This window comes from Dipodomys spectabilis, unplaced genomic scaffold (assembly GCF_019054845.1).
Source record: "Dipodomys spectabilis isolate Male_0828 unplaced genomic scaffold, ASM1905484v1 ptg000015l, whole genome shotgun sequence".
NCBI classification, from domain to species: Eukaryota; Metazoa; Chordata; class Mammalia; order Rodentia; family Heteromyidae; genus Dipodomys; species Dipodomys spectabilis.
The window spans coordinates 7,875,370-7,893,243 of NW_024870692.1; the positions used below are offsets into that span (position 1 = coordinate 7,875,370).

The 17,874-nt window shown below is 38.0% G+C and overlaps 1 protein-coding gene across 4 annotated transcripts in view; it reads right to left on the reverse strand.

The window, feature by feature from the left end:
• Pde7a (phosphodiesterase 7A) overlaps positions 1-17,874 on the reverse strand; it is an 88,773-nt gene that overhangs the window by 9,532 nt on the left and 61,367 nt on the right. For all 4 annotated transcript variants that reach the window (XR_006145142.1, XM_042665819.1, XM_042665821.1 and 1 more), the window contains exons 4-10: positions 15,079-15,230; positions 11,320-11,383; positions 7,365-7,460; positions 6,902-7,002; positions 3,901-4,032; positions 3,620-3,711; positions 469-613 (exon numbers count right to left, since the gene is read on the reverse strand). Coding sequence is in view for 3 of the 4 variants with exons in the window: in XM_042665819.1 (XP_042521753.1) it covers positions 469-613; positions 3,620-3,711; positions 3,901-4,032; positions 6,902-7,002; positions 7,365-7,460; positions 11,320-11,383; positions 15,079-15,230 (782 nt within the window). In the remaining variant the exon portion in view is untranslated. The remainder of the gene's footprint in view (positions 1-468; positions 614-3,619; positions 3,712-3,900; positions 4,033-6,901; positions 7,003-7,364; positions 7,461-11,319; positions 11,384-15,078; positions 15,231-17,874) is intronic.

Below are 17,874 nucleotides of genomic sequence, written 5' to 3' on the forward strand. Positions count from 1 at the left end.
TAGCAAGCTTCAAGCCTTAAATTCAATCTCCAGCACTACACAAAACAAATATAGCTTAGTTCAATTAGAGTATGAAGTGGCCAACTCGCTAGTGCATTTTTTCTGGAAAATAAAGATGCTAATCTGAGGAACTTCCCAGGATTTTGCTCCAGATTTAACTACCCTGAAGACCTATGCTACTCTATTTAATTTTATCCCACTAGTCACATGATTTACCATACAAACAGAACCCCCTCAAGCTCCATTGTACCTGTTTTTGTTTTTTTGTTTTTGGTCAGTCATGGGCCTGAACCCTGGGCCTGAGCGCTGTTCCTCCACTCCTCAGCTCAAGACCAGAGCTCTACCACTTGAGCCAGAGCCACTTCCGGCCTTTTCTGCTCATGTGGTGCTGAGGAATCGAACCCAGGGCCTCATGCATGCAAGGCATGCACTCTACCACTGAGCCACCTTCCCAGCCCTCCATTGTACCTGTAAAACCAAATGTCTATGCCTGCCATCATCTAGGCGTAGGTCACCTCTATCCAAATGGGACCTGAACAATGACAGGTACTCGTTCTGCCTACTGATGTCTGTGGCAAGTATCAAAGCACCAATCTGAGTCTCCATTTGTTGCCTGGAATGAGAGAAATATAAAGAGGAATAAAACTTTCCATTCAATAATTCTTGATATTTTCCCTTAATATTCAGAAAGCTTTGGAGAGCTCCTAGATGCTGCCATTCAACTTAAAATAAAAGTAATTTTAAAAAGCTAGGCTCTGGTGGCTCCCACCTGTAATCCTAGCTATTCAGGAGGCTGAGATCTGAGGATGGAAGTTCAAAGCCAGCCTGGGCAGGAAAAGTCCCTTGAGACTCTTCAATTAGCCATCAAAAAACTGGAAGTAGAGTTGTGGCTCAAAGTGGTAGAGCAAAAAAGCTCAAGGACTGCCGCACCACCAACAGCAACAACAAGTAAGGTAATTTTTAATGAATGCATTAAAAACTATTAATATAATCCATAGATTTTGTAAGAAAATATCAATACACAAAAGGCAGTTCTTTATTTTGTCAATCATGGTAGAAAATGACATTGGTATGGCACTTCCAGCTTTTTGGGTGTTTAACCATAGGTAAGAATGTCATGGACTTTCCTTCCTTGGCTTTGTACTTTGGTCCTCAGATCTCAACCTTCTGAGTAGCTAGGGTTACAGGCATGAGCCACTGGTGCTTGTCTTTTTTCTCTCTTTTCTTTTTTTGTGTGTTATGTTTTTTGGATAAAATTCTTTCCTACGATTTTCTATTGCTGAGGGTAAAACACTTTGGTTCCTGTAAGGCAAAGGCAAGACTCAAAGAGAACACTAGCCCATAAGAGAATTTGATCACTTTAGACATTTTGACTAGGTGCCTGATGAAATTGCAAGAAACAATGTAATTCAACCACATTTTCATGGTCAAATTCAAGAATCAATCATATGTATAAGAATATCTGAATATTCTGGAAGGAAAAAAACTAACATTTAACACAAACATCGTTAAAAACTGCCTGCCTTTGATTTAACAAACCATAGCAAGCGTATCTTTACATAATAACCAATAAAGAGTTGTTAAATAGATTAAGACATTCACATTATTGTGTATTAAATAACAAATCATAAATGAATATAAAGGAATGGCCAGTAAGCAGTATTCCTTATGTTTAGCTTTTATTTTTTTACTAAATCTAAGAATGCATGAAATGCAAACAAAAGGGAATAAGGAAGCAAACATTTTAATCTGCCTTAATTTTTAAAAAATGTATATATACAAATACTACATGGTTATTACATTGCTACCACATCAAAGAATGGTTTACGTACCAGAAGTGCTGTCACACTTCAATGAATGAAGATGTAAAAAAGGTAAGTGCTGTCACACTTCAATGAATGAAGATGTAAAAAAGGTAAAAAGTCTAGCTTTTTTCTTCTACTAATCACACAAAATAGTTATTTTTTTGGTTAGTCATCTTGAACTCTGGGCCTGGGCATTGTCCCTCAGCTCTTCAGCTCAAGGCTAGTATTCTATCACTTGAGCCATAGTACCACTTCTGGGTTTCTGAGTGGTTTATTGGAGATAAGAGTCTCATGGACTTTCCTGCCCGGGCTGGCTTTGAACCATGATCCTCAGATATCAGCCTCCTGAGTAGTTAGGATTACAGGCGTGAGCCACCAGCACCTGGCACAAAACACTTAAAAAAGTAGTTTTACATAAAAGGGAAAATGAAAGAATAATGGGTATAAACTTTCATTCTCAAGCACATTAGGCCTCACCATATTCCATGAAGAGGCTGGGTTACCTCCATTTACACATTTTCTGCAGTGTACCTTTTCTAAGCTCCGTGTTTGTGGAGCACATGGCAGCAAAGGCAAGTGTCCTCTCTCGACTTCTAGCAGGCCTTCAAATACCCAGCTCAACAGAACTGTTTCTAAAGTATTTCTTCATGGTGTTCTTTTCACTTATTAGTTTGTTCTATCTCCAAAAGTATTTGGAGCACTTTGCTTTGAAGGATTGAAACCTTTTTCTTATGGATTTTGGAAAAGGCTTGAGACAGATTTTAATGAATACCTATTACAGAGACTGTTTACCTCTTTTTCTTTTTTTTTTTTAACACATCCTGGACACTGTCTTTGAGCTTTCATGCTTAAGGCTAGTGTTCTACCACTTTGAACCACAACACCATTTTTGGCTTTTTGGTAGTTAATTGGAGATAAGAGCCTTACAAACTTTCCTGTCTGGGCTGGCTTTGAACCTTAACCCTCAGATCTCAGCTTCCTGAGTAGCTAGGATTATAGGTAGGTATGAGCCACCAAAGCCCAGCTTACTTTTTAGGTAATTTACCCTTTAACCTACATTTTATCAAAGCTTTATTCAGTGGAGTACAAAGTAGAATTAAGTGATAACTGTTTATGTAAATTAATAGTAAACTGGGACTAAGCTACTGTGTATTTGGAGTAAACTTCTTATAATACTCAAATCTATAGAATGTCTTTCATAAAAATAAGCATTACTAAAATACTATTGACTGAACAAAGAATAGGTCTAAAAAGTAAAATTAAACAGAAACTTTAAACAAGATAACTTATCCACTCAGTTGAACAAAAAAATGAAAACTGGAACACAGTTTATGTTTGACAAGTATTCTATCACTAAGCCACATCCCCAACCCATTAAAAAAATTTTTTTTTGGAGGTACTGAGATTTGATTTTTTTTTTTTTTTTTTTTTTGGGTCCAGTTGTGGGGCCTGAACTCTGGGCTTGGGTGCTGTCCCTCAGCTCTTCAGCTCAAGGCTAGCGCTCTACCACTTGAGCCACAGCGCCACTTCTGGCTTTTTTCTTTTTGCTTATGTGGTGCTGGGGAATCGAACCCAGGGACTCATGCATTGCAAGGCAAGCGCTCTACCACTGAGCCAACTTCCCAGCCCTTGGAGGTACTGAGATTTGAACTCAAGATCTTACCTTTGCTAAGCAGGCACTCTCTCACTTAAGCCATTCATCTAGCCAATGGAATATGATTTAAAGTAACATAGTTTTAAAAACTTTATGAATTACTTTGCAGATTTAATATCCATAAGCTGATAGCAAATTAAATTTGTCTAAGGCAACTTACCTGCTTTCTAATGGCAAATGTGAGAATAAACCAGATTCTCTCAACAAGCCCACTGCAGATCTCCAGTGATGATTTTCCAGTACTGAGGTATTCTACAAAAAGCATGTTTCTCAGTTATTTAGCAGCAGGTCTCTTTGCAAACATCAAGAATTATTTGTTAGTTATATTAAATGTGGTTGAAATTCTAGCATCCAATGAGAATAGCATTCTCATTTCCTCAAAACATGAAGTACTTACTCTAGAACACAAATATTAAACTTTGATTGTGAAATTGCACTCACCTTGTATAAAGTTGCCAAGTAATGATTAGTTTTAATAAGGAAAGGTTGATTGACACCTGGATGATCCAGATCATGAGTGGCAGCTGCAATTAAGCTCAGCAAGATATCCCAAGGAGTTACAGAATTGGCAAGCTAAAGTGGGACAAGAGAATATAAGTCGCAGGAATAGCAGAAATAAACTCCATACAACTAGTACAGTTTTGAATTTGCAGCCAGTGGTAGTTTGGAGTGTATTTTCTCCCTTCTTGGCAAATGTTCAGGTGGGCTGTTCATGAACACCACCCAGTGTCTGCAGGACTGGTTTCAATCAGGACACTGGGGTGGACATGATGTTACAGTGTCCTGGTCCCCAATGAGTTACACAGCTCATCCTGACACTGCTTCATTTTTAACACACTTAACTAAAATGTCAACCAAAGTAGAAATCATTGTTTTGAGAAACAACAGCTTTAAACCTGTAATACTGAAGGTGTTATTTTTCAACAAATTGGTCATTAAATGTCAATAGCACAATCTAAAATGCAAGACCATGCTGTAGCCCCAATGCTTAAGGAGGCTCCTTGTTGGCATAAATATTTTAGTGCAATAAAATCCTCTCCAATGGATGGATACATTCAGAACAATGTTCACAACATTGTTATGTCAGAAAGACTCTTGTTAACTAGTAATTACAATCTCATTCCCAATAATTATTACTGAGAATACTGGATTTAAAAAAAAACACACAATACAAGCTTGTTAGTAGCTGATTAAAATTTTCCAGATTAAAAAAGTTACCTAGAAACTATTATGAATCATCTCTTTTTTCTAATAACTTCTACATATCCTATAAGGCCCACCTCCACTGACCCACCCTTCTTGTTCTCTCTTCCAGACCTGTCTCCAACAAAGGACTGATTTCTGTTCCCAAGGCACTTGACACATCCTGCCACAACACTCTCTGAGCATGCTTTTAGTTGGGTTTATAATTAGGATGATGCTCCCTGAACTTCTATGATCCTGTGATTTAACAGTGAAAAAATGTGAGCACATTCCACTAGCACAAAGATTCTTTCACTAATGTATATTGATTGTATTTTATAAAGCGAAGACAAAAACTGAAAGTTAAAATAGGAGATAAACATGTTTTGATTCAAATTCATTATTTCCTCCATATGCCATAATGGATGATCTTTCTCTACCACCTGTGTTATGTTTATCTCAGTTAAAAAAAAAATTGTCTAAGCCGGCCATCAGTAGCTCATGCCTGCAATCCTAACTACTAAGGAGGCTGAGATCTGAGGATTAAGGTTTAAAGCCAGCCTGGGCAGAAAAGTTCTTGAGACTCTTGAGAAGGGGAAGGGGGGAGCACAGAAATGGTGGGACAAAGGGTGAACTAATTCAGAGTGATAGTCACAGACACTATGCTGGAAATCAACTATGTTACATCGTGGTGGAGAAAGGAGATGGGAGAGAATGAGAGAGTAGGTGACACTGTTCAAAAGGAAACACTCATTACCTGACTTATATAACTGTAACCCATCTGTACATCACCTTTACAATAATTTTTTTTTTCAGTTGTGGGGCTTGAACTCTGGGCCTGGGCTCTGTTCCTGCTCAAGGCAAGCACTCTACTGCTTAAGCCACAGCACCACTTCCGGTTTTCTAGTGGTTATTGGAGATAAGAGTGTCACGGGCTTTCCTGCCTGAGCTGGCTTGGAATCATGATCCTCAGATCTCAGCTTCCTGAGTAGCTAGTATTTACAGGCATGAGCCCCCGGTGCCCAGCTACAATAATTTTTTTTTTTTTTTTGGTCCTGTTGTGGGGCCTGAATTCTGAGCCTGGGCGCTGTCCCTCAGCTCTTCAGCTCAAGGCTAGCACTCTACCACTTGAGCCACAGCGCCACTTCCGGCTTTTTTCTTTTTGCTTATGTGGTGCTGAGGAATCGAACCCAGGGTCTCAGGCATGCAAGGCAAGTGCTCTACCACTGAGCCACCTTCCCAGCCCACAATAAAATTTTTTTAAAAATAAAAAAAATAAAATGAGACAAAAAATAAGTCATGATACATATAGTAATGTAATCAAGCATTTTCTCTTATCCCATGAACTCTTAAGAAGATCAGATGAAGACTGAAGACTTAGCTCAGGGGTACCGTGCCTGCTGACCATATATGCAAAGCCTAAGGTTTGAACCTTAGCACTACAATCAATCAATCAATCAATCAATCAATCAAATGACTAGCTTTGCCTCCAGTTATTATCAGTTGGCCTAAACCAACTTAGCCTTCTTCCCTCCTGCCATCTAGTCAGATGATGACCCAGAATGAGTATCATTATAAAGTGGTGCTAAGGGTAGGCAGAGGCAATTTCAGAATTTGGGAATAGGAGACATACATGGAAAGAGATGGCTTTCAATAACATCTACAACTGATGATTCTCACCACTAATTCCTCTTTTACATGTGAGTCTCTTTCCCAATTCTCTAGTAAACATCTCCATTTGGACAACACACAAACACATTTAACTCCACATGCACAAAATGAAACCCATCTCTACCAGCCCTACTCCAAAGTTCACTCCTTCCTATAGTCCTCTTCATTTGGGATACTTCTCCTTTCTACTCAAGTGCCTCAATCAGTCTTCACTGAATTTTCTAATTCACTCCTCAAGCTACATTTTTTAAAAGTTTTTTTTCTTTCTTTTTATTGTGAAAATTCTGTACAGAGGGGTTACAATTACATGGGCAAGATAATGCGTACATTTCTTATCAAGCATTGCAGCCTCCTCCTTTGTTTCCCCTTCCCATCCCTTCCCATCCTCCCCTCTTTCCCAACAATCACCCCAATCTTCTATTTATTCCATTTACAAGTATAGCTATATTTGGAAATTTAGTGAAGCTGGATCATCCTTATGAAAAAAGCTTCTGATCTCGAGTCAAATTACTAACTTAAGAAAAGTTTTCTAAAGCAAATCCAAAGAAATGTTCTTTTGATTTTCACCTACAGTAAACTCAGCTCTTACCTTCGGTTCCCTTAAGTAACAGTGCATGGCCTGAGTAACATCTGCAGCATGGACTGCATTGTGGTAAGGATTCTGACTGTGATAATCTTCTTGAATCATAACTGTATCAAAGGAAAAAAATTCCCATATTACTACAATGTGTGACGTATGCCAGTATAAACCTGCTGCTAATTACGAGTTTGCCCCTCATCCTTTCTATATAGTGCTCAGCTGATTCAGAAAGTGTCATGACAGTCGCCTCTCAATGCACATGTACAGTCCACAGGATACATTTGGAGAAACGTTCTGTCAGATGTTTCATCATCCAGGATAACTATGTGGCACTTCTGAAACTACCGCCATATGCAGTCTATCATGGACCAAAATGTTTTATGTGTGCTTTAAGCTATGAATCAGAGTGGCTTGTTATAAAACAAGATCATGTATAAACCTTGTGTCTGTTACATAGGTTAGAATCACTTACCTAAAAATCGACGAAGTTTCATCATATCTAAATGGAAGTATTCAATTAGTCCATGAAGACTAAATAAATGAAAGGTTAAGTTTACTAGACTATTTCCTAAAAAGAAAGAAAAGATACCACATTAGTAAGAAATATAAGGTATATGATTATACTGTGCTTCCATCAGAATATAAAACATGAAAAAATACCCACTTTTATATTTGGTCTACTTAAAATTTTCATCTTATTAGGGATTTTAAATGTTAACATCTTTGTTCTACTCGAAGGAAAAAATAAATTTGCATGGTTTCAGTTTTCTGTAAACAAGGAACTGAAAGAAGAACATTTTTTCTATTTTTGCAAGGAGGTACCCAAATAATTATAATTTGAAGAAAACTTTGGAAACTGACCCTCACTGAATAAACTAATGAGCTTTCTAAAGGACTAAAAACATAGCTGTAGTTAACTTCTACATCTCGTCTACTTTCTGGTCTTGGCTGAGAACTTGTTAGCTGGGGGTTGTGTTTCTTCTGACCAGTACAGGCCTAGAAGGGATCTAGAGTCTCAGGATCACAACATAAAGCTCAATTACTTGCCTTTTCCATACTTCTCAGAGCTGCTGGAGATGTGGTTATCACAAAACCAGGCAGAACTCTATCACTATAAATTCATGCCCAGAAATCTTACCATGTTTTCCTACTTAAATGGTTCCTTCACTTTTAAAAATACCTATTTTCAAGACTTTTTTTTTTTTTTTGTCGGTCGTGGGGCTTGAACTCTGGGCCTGGGCGCTGTCCCTCAGCTCTTCAGCTCAAGGCGAGCGCTCTACCACTTGAGCTACAGCGCCACTTCCGGTTTTCTGGTGGTTTATTGGAGATAGGAGTCTCACGGTCTCTCCTGCCTGGGCTGGCTTTGAACCACGATCCTCAGATCTCAGCCTCCTGAGTAGCTAGGATTACAGGCGTGAGCCACCAGCGCCCGGCCTTATTTTCAAGACTTTTAACTCTCCTTAAACTCTGAACACACTTCACATCTATGCCTCTTTCTCCACAGTCTCACAGTTCAACAAGCCCAGACAGGTACTAGAGGCTCATGCCTGTAATCCTAGCTGCTCAGGAGCTAAGATCTGAGAATTGTGATTTGAAGATAGCCTCAGGAGGAAAGTCTGTAACACTCTTATCTCCTCTAAACTACCAAATAAACAAAAACAAAAGAACAAACAAAACTGGAAGTGGAGCTGTGGTTTAAGTAGTAGAGCACAAGTCTTACACAAAAGAAGTTCAGGCACAGAATGCAACCTCTGAGTTCAACCGCCAGGACCAGCACACACACACACACACACACACACACACAAATACAAGCCCAAGAGCTGGAGGTGTGCACAGCACTAGGTGCCAGTCTAACAAGTGCAAGGCTCTGAATTCAAATCCCAGTGCTGCCAAAAAAATCTGAAAACAAAACATCACTACCACCACCAACAGCCAAAAAAAAACCCCAAAGACTTCAAGTTTCCCCTTCTTTAAGCATAGACTGTATTTCTAGAAAAACTACTTTATAAAAATATACCAAAATATAGGGCTGTGAGATATGATGACCCTTAACAGCTTTTAGACAGTAGTCCTCGATGAGTACTTCCACCACAATCTTGGCTAGCCACTAATGTCCTCATCATATGAACCAGGTGGCTTTCTGGAGCAACAAACTATATTTTGCCAACTCTTCATTTCACATCTCTGTAAAAGGAACATCAAATATATCTACAAATTCCCTCTTTGGAGCTGATAAGCTGAGACCATTTGTCTTAGCATAAATCACTGAATCTTGCCTCCTTCTCTTCCTCCTCCTCCTCTTCTCCATCTTCTCCTGTGGATCATTTGGGAAAATTCCAGAGTAGGAAATACAAGAAAGTAATGGCCCCATAAGAATGGAAAACTATATACTTGGATACCATGAATACAAGTTATCAGAATTCATTTTAGACTAACCAGTTTTTTAAAGAAAATCCACTGTAACTACAATTTGGCAAGCTGAAAGAATATCTTCCTGTCCATATGTTATCAATAGTATCTTTTCAAGTAGAGAATGCCTGTAACGTCCAAATAAGGGAACACATATATGACCTCTTGATATTAAAGGTGAGTAGCTAACCATGGGTCTATTTTTAGTTACTTCTATTGATCTGGAGACTATTCAGCCACTCTCTGCACACACCCAAATCAAGTGAATGCTCAAAGAGAAAGGGAGTGCACAGTTTGTAACCAATGTAACTGGTGGCAGTCCTTCTGACCATCCTCCATACTGCCAGCTCATCTTGAGCCCTGGGTTAGTAGGACGTGTACTTTTCAAAAAGTGAAATTCAGAAAAGAACAATCAACTGTTTCAATGAATGACAAAGGTCCCAACAACCCAGTAATAGTCTATGGTCTGTTTAGCATTTGCATATGGCTAAACTTGGAAAGTATGCAGGGTGGCATTGAAATAACAAATGAAGTAATATTAGTGTTGAATTAGTATAGAGAATTTTCTGGTTCTGACATTCTACTACTTTCAAAAAAGAAGGCCTAGAGAGGCTGACTACATTTCCTATGTAGACACTAAGGTGAGGGCAAGGAAGGCAACAGGACACTAATCACCAAAGGGTAGAGGAGTAGTAGAAGGGAAATGATAAGGGGAAGAAGAAACAGGTGGTAGGGGAGTGGAGGTGGGAGAAATGGGGGTGCGGGGGAGGGGAGACTGGACAGGAAAACCTCACTGTCCACATCACTTTGCACAAGATCAGTCCAATCTGTTTCCTGTCAACTGTGTATAGATAATATGTAGAAAGTGCATATAGAGATATCTTCTCCATGCATTGGCATACAGTTTAGAGAAAATAATGTAGTGATACTAAAAGACGCACACCAGAGCTGAAGATAAATGAAGATGTATTTGTCCATTTTACGTATTGGCTTCCTTAGGAAAGGAGCTTCATCCCAAAGTGAACTAAGAAGCAGGTGATTTCAAAGTATAGCCATGAACCACACACTTCTATCATTCTGAACATTCAGAACTGACTTGTTTTCCATGAAATTTTTACTCTGCTTCACTTTATTAAAAGCCCATTTAGATGTATGAGGTAAAGGCTAATTGAATTACATATGCCACACCAAGAATTATGCCAAAACTTTCATCCTAAAGAGATCACCAGAGCAAATTCAGTCCTGATTCTAAAGAGAGTAAAGGAACATGAGTCCCTCACCAAACAAAACCAAGCCAAATTCAGGAGCGGGTGAGACACATCAGAATTACCTATGGACATCTTTTTCAAACCTCAGATTGCAGAAGCCCTCCTAAAGATGCTAAAGCTCGCCCTATTCCACCATTTGGAGGCAGTGTCAGAGGGAGCTATTGCTGACCATCATGTGCCGTGTGTCTCAAGTACACAGATCAGCTTCAAGAAACAAAGGAGGAGGCTACAATGCTTGATAAGAAATGTACTCATTATCTTGCCCATGTAATTGTAACCCCTCTGTACAGTATTTTCACAATAAAAAAAAAATAAAAATTAAAAAAAAAGAAAGGATGCTTCCTCAAAGGTAGCGAAAACACCCTTCCTGTGGATCTATCTACTCAGGAATACAGTATCAGCAAGCATGAATGTAAATGCCACATTGTAAAAGAAATCAAAGAGGAAGAGGTAAGGTAATAATGAATCATTAAGAAGAGCAGCATTACTGCCAATTAACCAAGTCATGACAAGGGTGACTTTAGGTTACTTCAAAGAGTAACCATACAGATAGGAAAATATGAGATTATTTTTATTGGCTTCTAGAAAAGTCACTAAAAAGGGGTGTGGGGGGGCAAAATGATGTTCCCTCTACCAGTAGAAGGCTTATAAGCTAAATAAATGACAGCTCCACCCCACCAGGGGCTGTACCATCCATGGGGTCTTTTCTAGAGATTATGTTAACTTGAATGAGACAAATTCTTCACTTACCATTTGTTAGTCTATCAAATAGAAAGATATCAAAATTCCAATTTCCAACTTTTTCCAGCATACACTGAAATAAAAACCAAACATACCTACTGTAATTTAATTTCAATAAAATTGTCTATCATATGTAGATAGTTCACATAGAACTTAAAGCAAGTGGAAATCAACTAATTTGCTTTAAGAAATAACACTATCATTCTCATTTTAATCATGACTTTTCCAACTGGCTCCAAAAAAATGTCCAAAGAAATAAACTGCATTTGAGAAATAAGATTCTTACTTTATCAATTAGTGAATTTTACAACCCCAGGTTAGTCTTTATTCCTGTAGTAATACAAACTTATAAGAATACTAAAAGAATTTATTATCACAGAAGTATGGTTCATATGTTGCATGGCCTAGAAAACCAATTTTTGAAATCTAGTAAAAATGAGTTAATGACTACTGAGTATTTATTAAATACAAATACTGTTAAAAACACTTCATGCCAATACCACTTAGCAGGGGGGGGGGGGGGGGGTGTGTGTGTGTGTGTGTGTGTGTGTGTGTGTGTGTGTGTGTGTGTGTGTGTGTGTGTGTGTGTGTGTGTGTGTGTGTGTGTGTGTGTGTGTGTGTGTGTGTGTGTGTGTGTGTGTGTGTGTGTGTGTGTGTGTGTGTGTCTGTGTGTCTGTCTGTCTGTCTGTCTGTCTTGGGGCTTAAACCTCAGGGCCTGGCACTGTCCCTGAGCTTTTTTGTTTAAGGCTAGTGCTCTACCACTGGTAATTTATTGGTCATAAGAGGAATCTCACAGACTTTCCTGCCCAATCTGGCTTCAAACCTTGATCTTCAGATTGCAGACACCTGAGTAGCTAGGATTATGGATGTAAGCCACTGGTAACTGGAACTTTTTTTTTTGTCAGTCATAGGGCTTGAACTCTGGGCCTGGGCACTGTCTCTCAGCCCTTCAGGTAGCACTCTACCACTTAAGCCACAATGCCACTTCCAGTTTTCAGGTGGTTAACTGGAAATAAGAGTCTCATGGACTTTTCTGCCTGGGCTGGCTTTGAACCATGATCCTCATATCTCAGCCTCCTGAGTAGCTAGGATTACAGGTGTGAACCACCGGCGCCTGTTTTGGAACTTTTTTCTCCCCTAATCTGCATTTTATATATGAGAAAAGCTAACAAGTTACTAATTTGGTTAGCTAGAAAGTGAGACAGGTGGGATTTGAAATCAGGAGTATGATTCCTAGAGCTTACGTCATCTAACACTGATTTAAAATCCTACTTTGTTAATCAAAAAAGAATCTCCTACTTAATAGTAGATTTATCTATAATCTTTAAATATCCTTGCTGAGCACTGGTGGCTTATATTGGTAAGCCTATCGGTTCAGGAGGCTGAGATCTGATTATCCTGGTACAAAGGATCCAGGCAGACAAATCTAAGAGACTCTTCTCTCCAATTAACCAGCAAGAAGCCGGAAGTAGAGCTGTGGCTCAAGTGGTAAGCAAAAAAGCTAAGCAAAAGCACAAGACCCAGAGTTCAAGCCGTAGTACTAGCACATACACACAAAACAACATATCTTTAATAACATTATTATTAGAATTTACTATATTAACTTTTAGGATGATACTTTATCCAAAAAAAATCCCACAAAGATCCTAAAAACAATTTTTTTTTACATTATATATTCTATACTTGAACACTTTATGGACATTTTCAAGAAAAAGCTTGTCTTTTGCATCTAAACATTCAGTGGTGTAAACATTTAAGATGACATGAGGAACACTAAGATACTCTTAGTAGAAGCAGTAGCTCACACATCAATATTCTCACTTAAAAAAAAATAGTTTAAGCCAGGTGCTGGTGGCTCTTGCTTGTAATCCTAGTTATTAAGGACATCTGGGGATCATGTTTGAAGCCCAGGCAAGAAAGTACAAGAGACTTTCATCAGCTATTAACCATCAACAAAAACAGGAAATGAAGGTGTGGCTTAAAGCGGCAGACTGCTAGCTAGCCTTGAGCAAAAAAGCTAAAGGGTATCACCCAGATTTTGAGTTAGTCCCAATACTCGCACAAAGAAAAAGAAAACAAATAGAGCTTGTAAACTTAATTTTTTTAAAGCATACTTTCCCCTGATTTCTTCCATCAAATAAGGAGGCATATTTTTTTCACTTAAATATAATTTTCAAGAAGATACTACAGCTTAATTTATACAAATTTATAATATCTGGTCTATAAATATTAAGACAAAAATACTTTAATACTGGGCACTGGTGGTTCATGCCTGTAATCCTAGCTACTCAGGCGGCGGAGATCTGAGAATTGCAGTTTGAAGCCAGGCAGGCAGGAAACTGTGAGAATCTTTTCTCTAACCACCCTAAAATTGGAAGTGGAGCTGTGGCAAAAGAGCTCAGGGACAGCATCCAGGCCTTGAGTTCAAGCCCCACAACTGAAAAAAAAACAAAAACCCTTTAAAATAGATTGCAATTTAAGATTGTTTAAAATCCTATTTGGATAAAAACAAGTGTATTTATTTTCAACCTAGAGGCATTTTCTTTAAGAAGTATATTAAACATAAAGTAAATAATGTTCACAATAAACCAACCCAGATGCCCCTCAGTAGATGAATGGATCAAGAAAATGTGGTATATATACAAAATGGAATTCTATGCCTCCATCAGAAAGAATGACATTGCCCCATTTGTTAGGAAATGGAAAGACTTGGAAAAAATTATCTTAAGTGAAGTAAGCCAGGCCCAAAGAAACATAGGTCCCATGGTTTCCCTTATTTGCAATAACTAGTATATGTCTGAGTCAAGCTGAAAAGGTCAGATAAGTTCATGTTAGGGAAATGAACCCTAAGATATGTATTCAAATGTTTTTTTTCTTTCATGAGATTGTTTCTAACACATTTATAAGATTATTTCTTTGTTGCTTTGTATGTCCCTCCCCCACAGCATAACCCCTGCTTTAACTGTATTTGAAATTGTTATAATTTGTGGAAGGGAAGGGAAAAAACAAATCGTTTAAATAGGGATACAGGTGGACCCATTGCAACAATGAGACATATAAGTCGTTATGTCGAAAACGAACTTTACAACTTTGGTGGGGGGGGGGGGGGGGGGGAAGGGTTGGGTAGGGGGGTGGGGAGAGGATGGGAAGGGATGGGAAGGGGAAACAAAGGAGGAGGCTACAATGCTTGATAAGAAATGTACTCTTTATCTTGCCCATGTAATTGTAACCCCTCTGTACAGAATTTTCACAATAAAAAAAAAAAGAAAGTGTTCACAATATATTCAGATACCTCTGAATCTTCAAGATCTCTCTTTAGTGTAAGAGAGTATGCAAAATCCATTTGAGAACAGTGAACGGTAACTTCCCTGTGCTGGGTTTACCTCTAACCATTTGATAAAACATGTCCCTTGCTCTCTAGGCTTCATCTTTCTTAATAATACAGTAGATAATTAGATCAGGAGATCTCTAGTGTTCTTGTCAGCATTAAGGTTCTGTGTGATCCTACAGTTTAATGTTCTATTGATCTACTATTTACATAATGTCATAATAAATGAAACTACTCTCACTCCTTTAGTCATTTCAGAAGTTTCTTTCGCTGTCATACCTAAATATTAAAAAAAATAGCTGTACAAAAATATCTGAAAAATTAGCTTGACTACTTGTCACAGACCAAAAAGGGTTCTATGAACCCATACTGTATGAAGGAAAATTAGCCTTCAGTAAGCTTATGAAACCATGTTTTCTTGAAAAAAAAACTGTACATACCTTGGCTTGGCCATTATAATCATCATCTAAAATGTTTAGAGAACTGGAAACAGTGGTGCCACGGAAAAAACGTGAGGATCTGAGATAGCGTTGGAAACTCAGTAATCTTCTGATATTCCTTGCAGAGACAGACACTTCAAATTCAGATTGAGCTGAAAGAAAAGGAATAAAAGTTGAGAAAAGCAAGTAAAACCTGTGCAGGTGCTACTTTTGTAACACGTTTCCTAATTATGGATGAGTAGTTTTTGAATTCTTTAATTACTATACACTTTTCTAGGACAGCAGAGGTATTTGATTTCTATTTTCAGTTGAATAGCTAAGAATTAAAGGGTCAGTGATCACTTACAACAAGATTTAGAAAACTAAGAAAGATTCAGTTTTAAAATTTTAATTCCAAGAACTGTTAATTACCTCTCACTCTAATATTATATATAAGATTTTAACAATTACAAACAAATACCTCATATTTTAATGAAACATTTCCTTAAGGTAATTTACTTAAAGGAAAAGGAGATAGAATGGGAAATGATGTGGTTTATACCCTATAAAGAAGAATAAACATTCTGTAAAGTAAAAAAGTAGAAAAAAACATGGTTCTACATTGGAGATCAGTATTTCTGTTTCAGTGAGCCACACAACCATTTTCCATCCACTGTTAGAATATACTAAAGAGCACTAAATAATAAACTGATTGAGCACTAAGAAAATAGTAAAGTTGGGTATGAAAGCTATCTTGAAGAGCATATATGCTATCTTTAAATTCTATAACCAAATTAAATTCAGTAAAATGTTCATAAAGTAAAACACAAGAAAATTAAGCCTAAGAATCAACAAATCGTTACTTCTCAATTCTTTCTCTTCCTCTTTCTTTTTTGTGCGTGTCTTAGGGCTTACACAGGTTTTGGGTGCTATCCCTGAGCTTTCTTTGCTCAAGGATAACACACTTACCACCAGCCTTATAGTGGTTAATTGGAAATGAGAGTCTCATGATCATGTGTACATAGCTAGTGAGCTATTGTGATCCTCTACTAGGACTATCCTAGACATATACTAATTATTACAAATAAGGGAAACCATGCAGCCTATGTTTCTTTGGATCCAGCTTACTTCACTTAATATGATTTTTTCCCAAGTCTTTCCATTTCCTTATGAATGGGGCAATGCCATTCTTTCTGATGGAAGCATATAATTCCATTGTGTATCTATACAACATTTTCTTGATCCATTCATTTACTGAGGGGCATCTGGGTTAGTTCTTCCATATCTCAGCTATGGTAAAAATGCTGCAATGAACATAGTTGTGCTGGTAGCTTTAGTGTGGCCTTGTTTGTGGTCATTTGGGTAAATGCCCAGGAGTGGGATTGCTGGATCATAGAGGAACTCTATGTTTAGTCTTTTGAGGAACCTCCACACTACTTTCTAGAGTGATTGAACCAGTTTACATTCCCACCGACAGTGTATTAACATTCTCTTTTGGCCACATCCCCACTAGCATTTACTATTATTTGTTTCTTGATAATGGCCATTCTAACTGGGTAAGGTAGAATCTAGGCATAATTTTGATTTGCGTTCCTTTTATGGCCAGAGATGTTAAACATTTCTTCATGTGTTTATTGGCTATTCTTATTTCCTTTCCAGAGAAGTCTCTTTTTAATTCTTTAGCCCACTTATTAATGGGGGAGTTGTTTCTTTGAGGATTTGTTTTGGGGGAATAATCAAAATGAATTCCAAGATTCCAAGATGGAAACAAGGGGTGTTTCTTTTTGTTGTTTGATTTTATTTTTTAATGTACTATGTGAAGTTATTTTTTTCTTTCGTTTTTCTTTGGTTTATTCTCTGTTGTCACTGGTTTTGATTTTGGTACCTGTGTCTTGTATATACATTTATCTGATTTGGGGAAGAGAAGGAGAATAACAAAATAGTGAGACAAATGACAAAGTCTGAACCAATGCAACAGGGATACTCACAAGACATTATGTTGAAAATGAACTTTACAACTTGGGGAGGAGGGGACATGGGGCGGGGGGTGAATGTGAGGGAATGTGAGAAACGAGGGAAGAGGTAACAATGTTAGATAAGAAATGTACTCATTACCTTACTTATGTAACTGTAACCCCTCTGACATAAAACTCTTACAATAAAATAAAATAAAAACAGTCTTATGGACTTACTGTACAGGCTGGCTTTGAAACTGTGATCCTCAGATCTCAGTCTCCTCAGCAGCTAGGATTTCAGATGTGAGTCACCAGTGCTTGGCTATTTTAAGGTTTTTAATCTACGATCTTATTGCTTTGGGGCCTTTCTCATGAGAAATTATCTTTTAATCTCATCACTTGTATGCAGTGAGTTGTACTTCTTTCTGTCTCTCTCTGACTCTGTCTCTCTCTTTTGCTGGTACTATGCTACCACTGAGCCATGCCTGCAGTTCCAGCTTTTTCTTGCTAGTCAATTGGAGATAAGAGTGATCAGGCTGGCTCCAAGCCACCTCCTGAGTAGCTTAGATTTATAGTATGAACCATCAATGCTCTGCTGAGCTTCTACTTTTACAATTCCCTCTTACTCTCTGGGTTTTAACAGTTTGACTATTTTTCAGTATACTCCGATTTAAGTTCATCCTTATTGGAATTTAGTGAGCTTCTTAAGCATGTACATCTTCATAAAGTTTGGGAATCGAATGTCTTCTTTCGATTTGCGGTTTGAATAATTCATACATTGGTAAACTTGATGGTGCCCACCCATGTCATAGGCACTGTCCACTTTTCTTCTTTTCCTTGTACTCGTCAGAATGAATGGTTT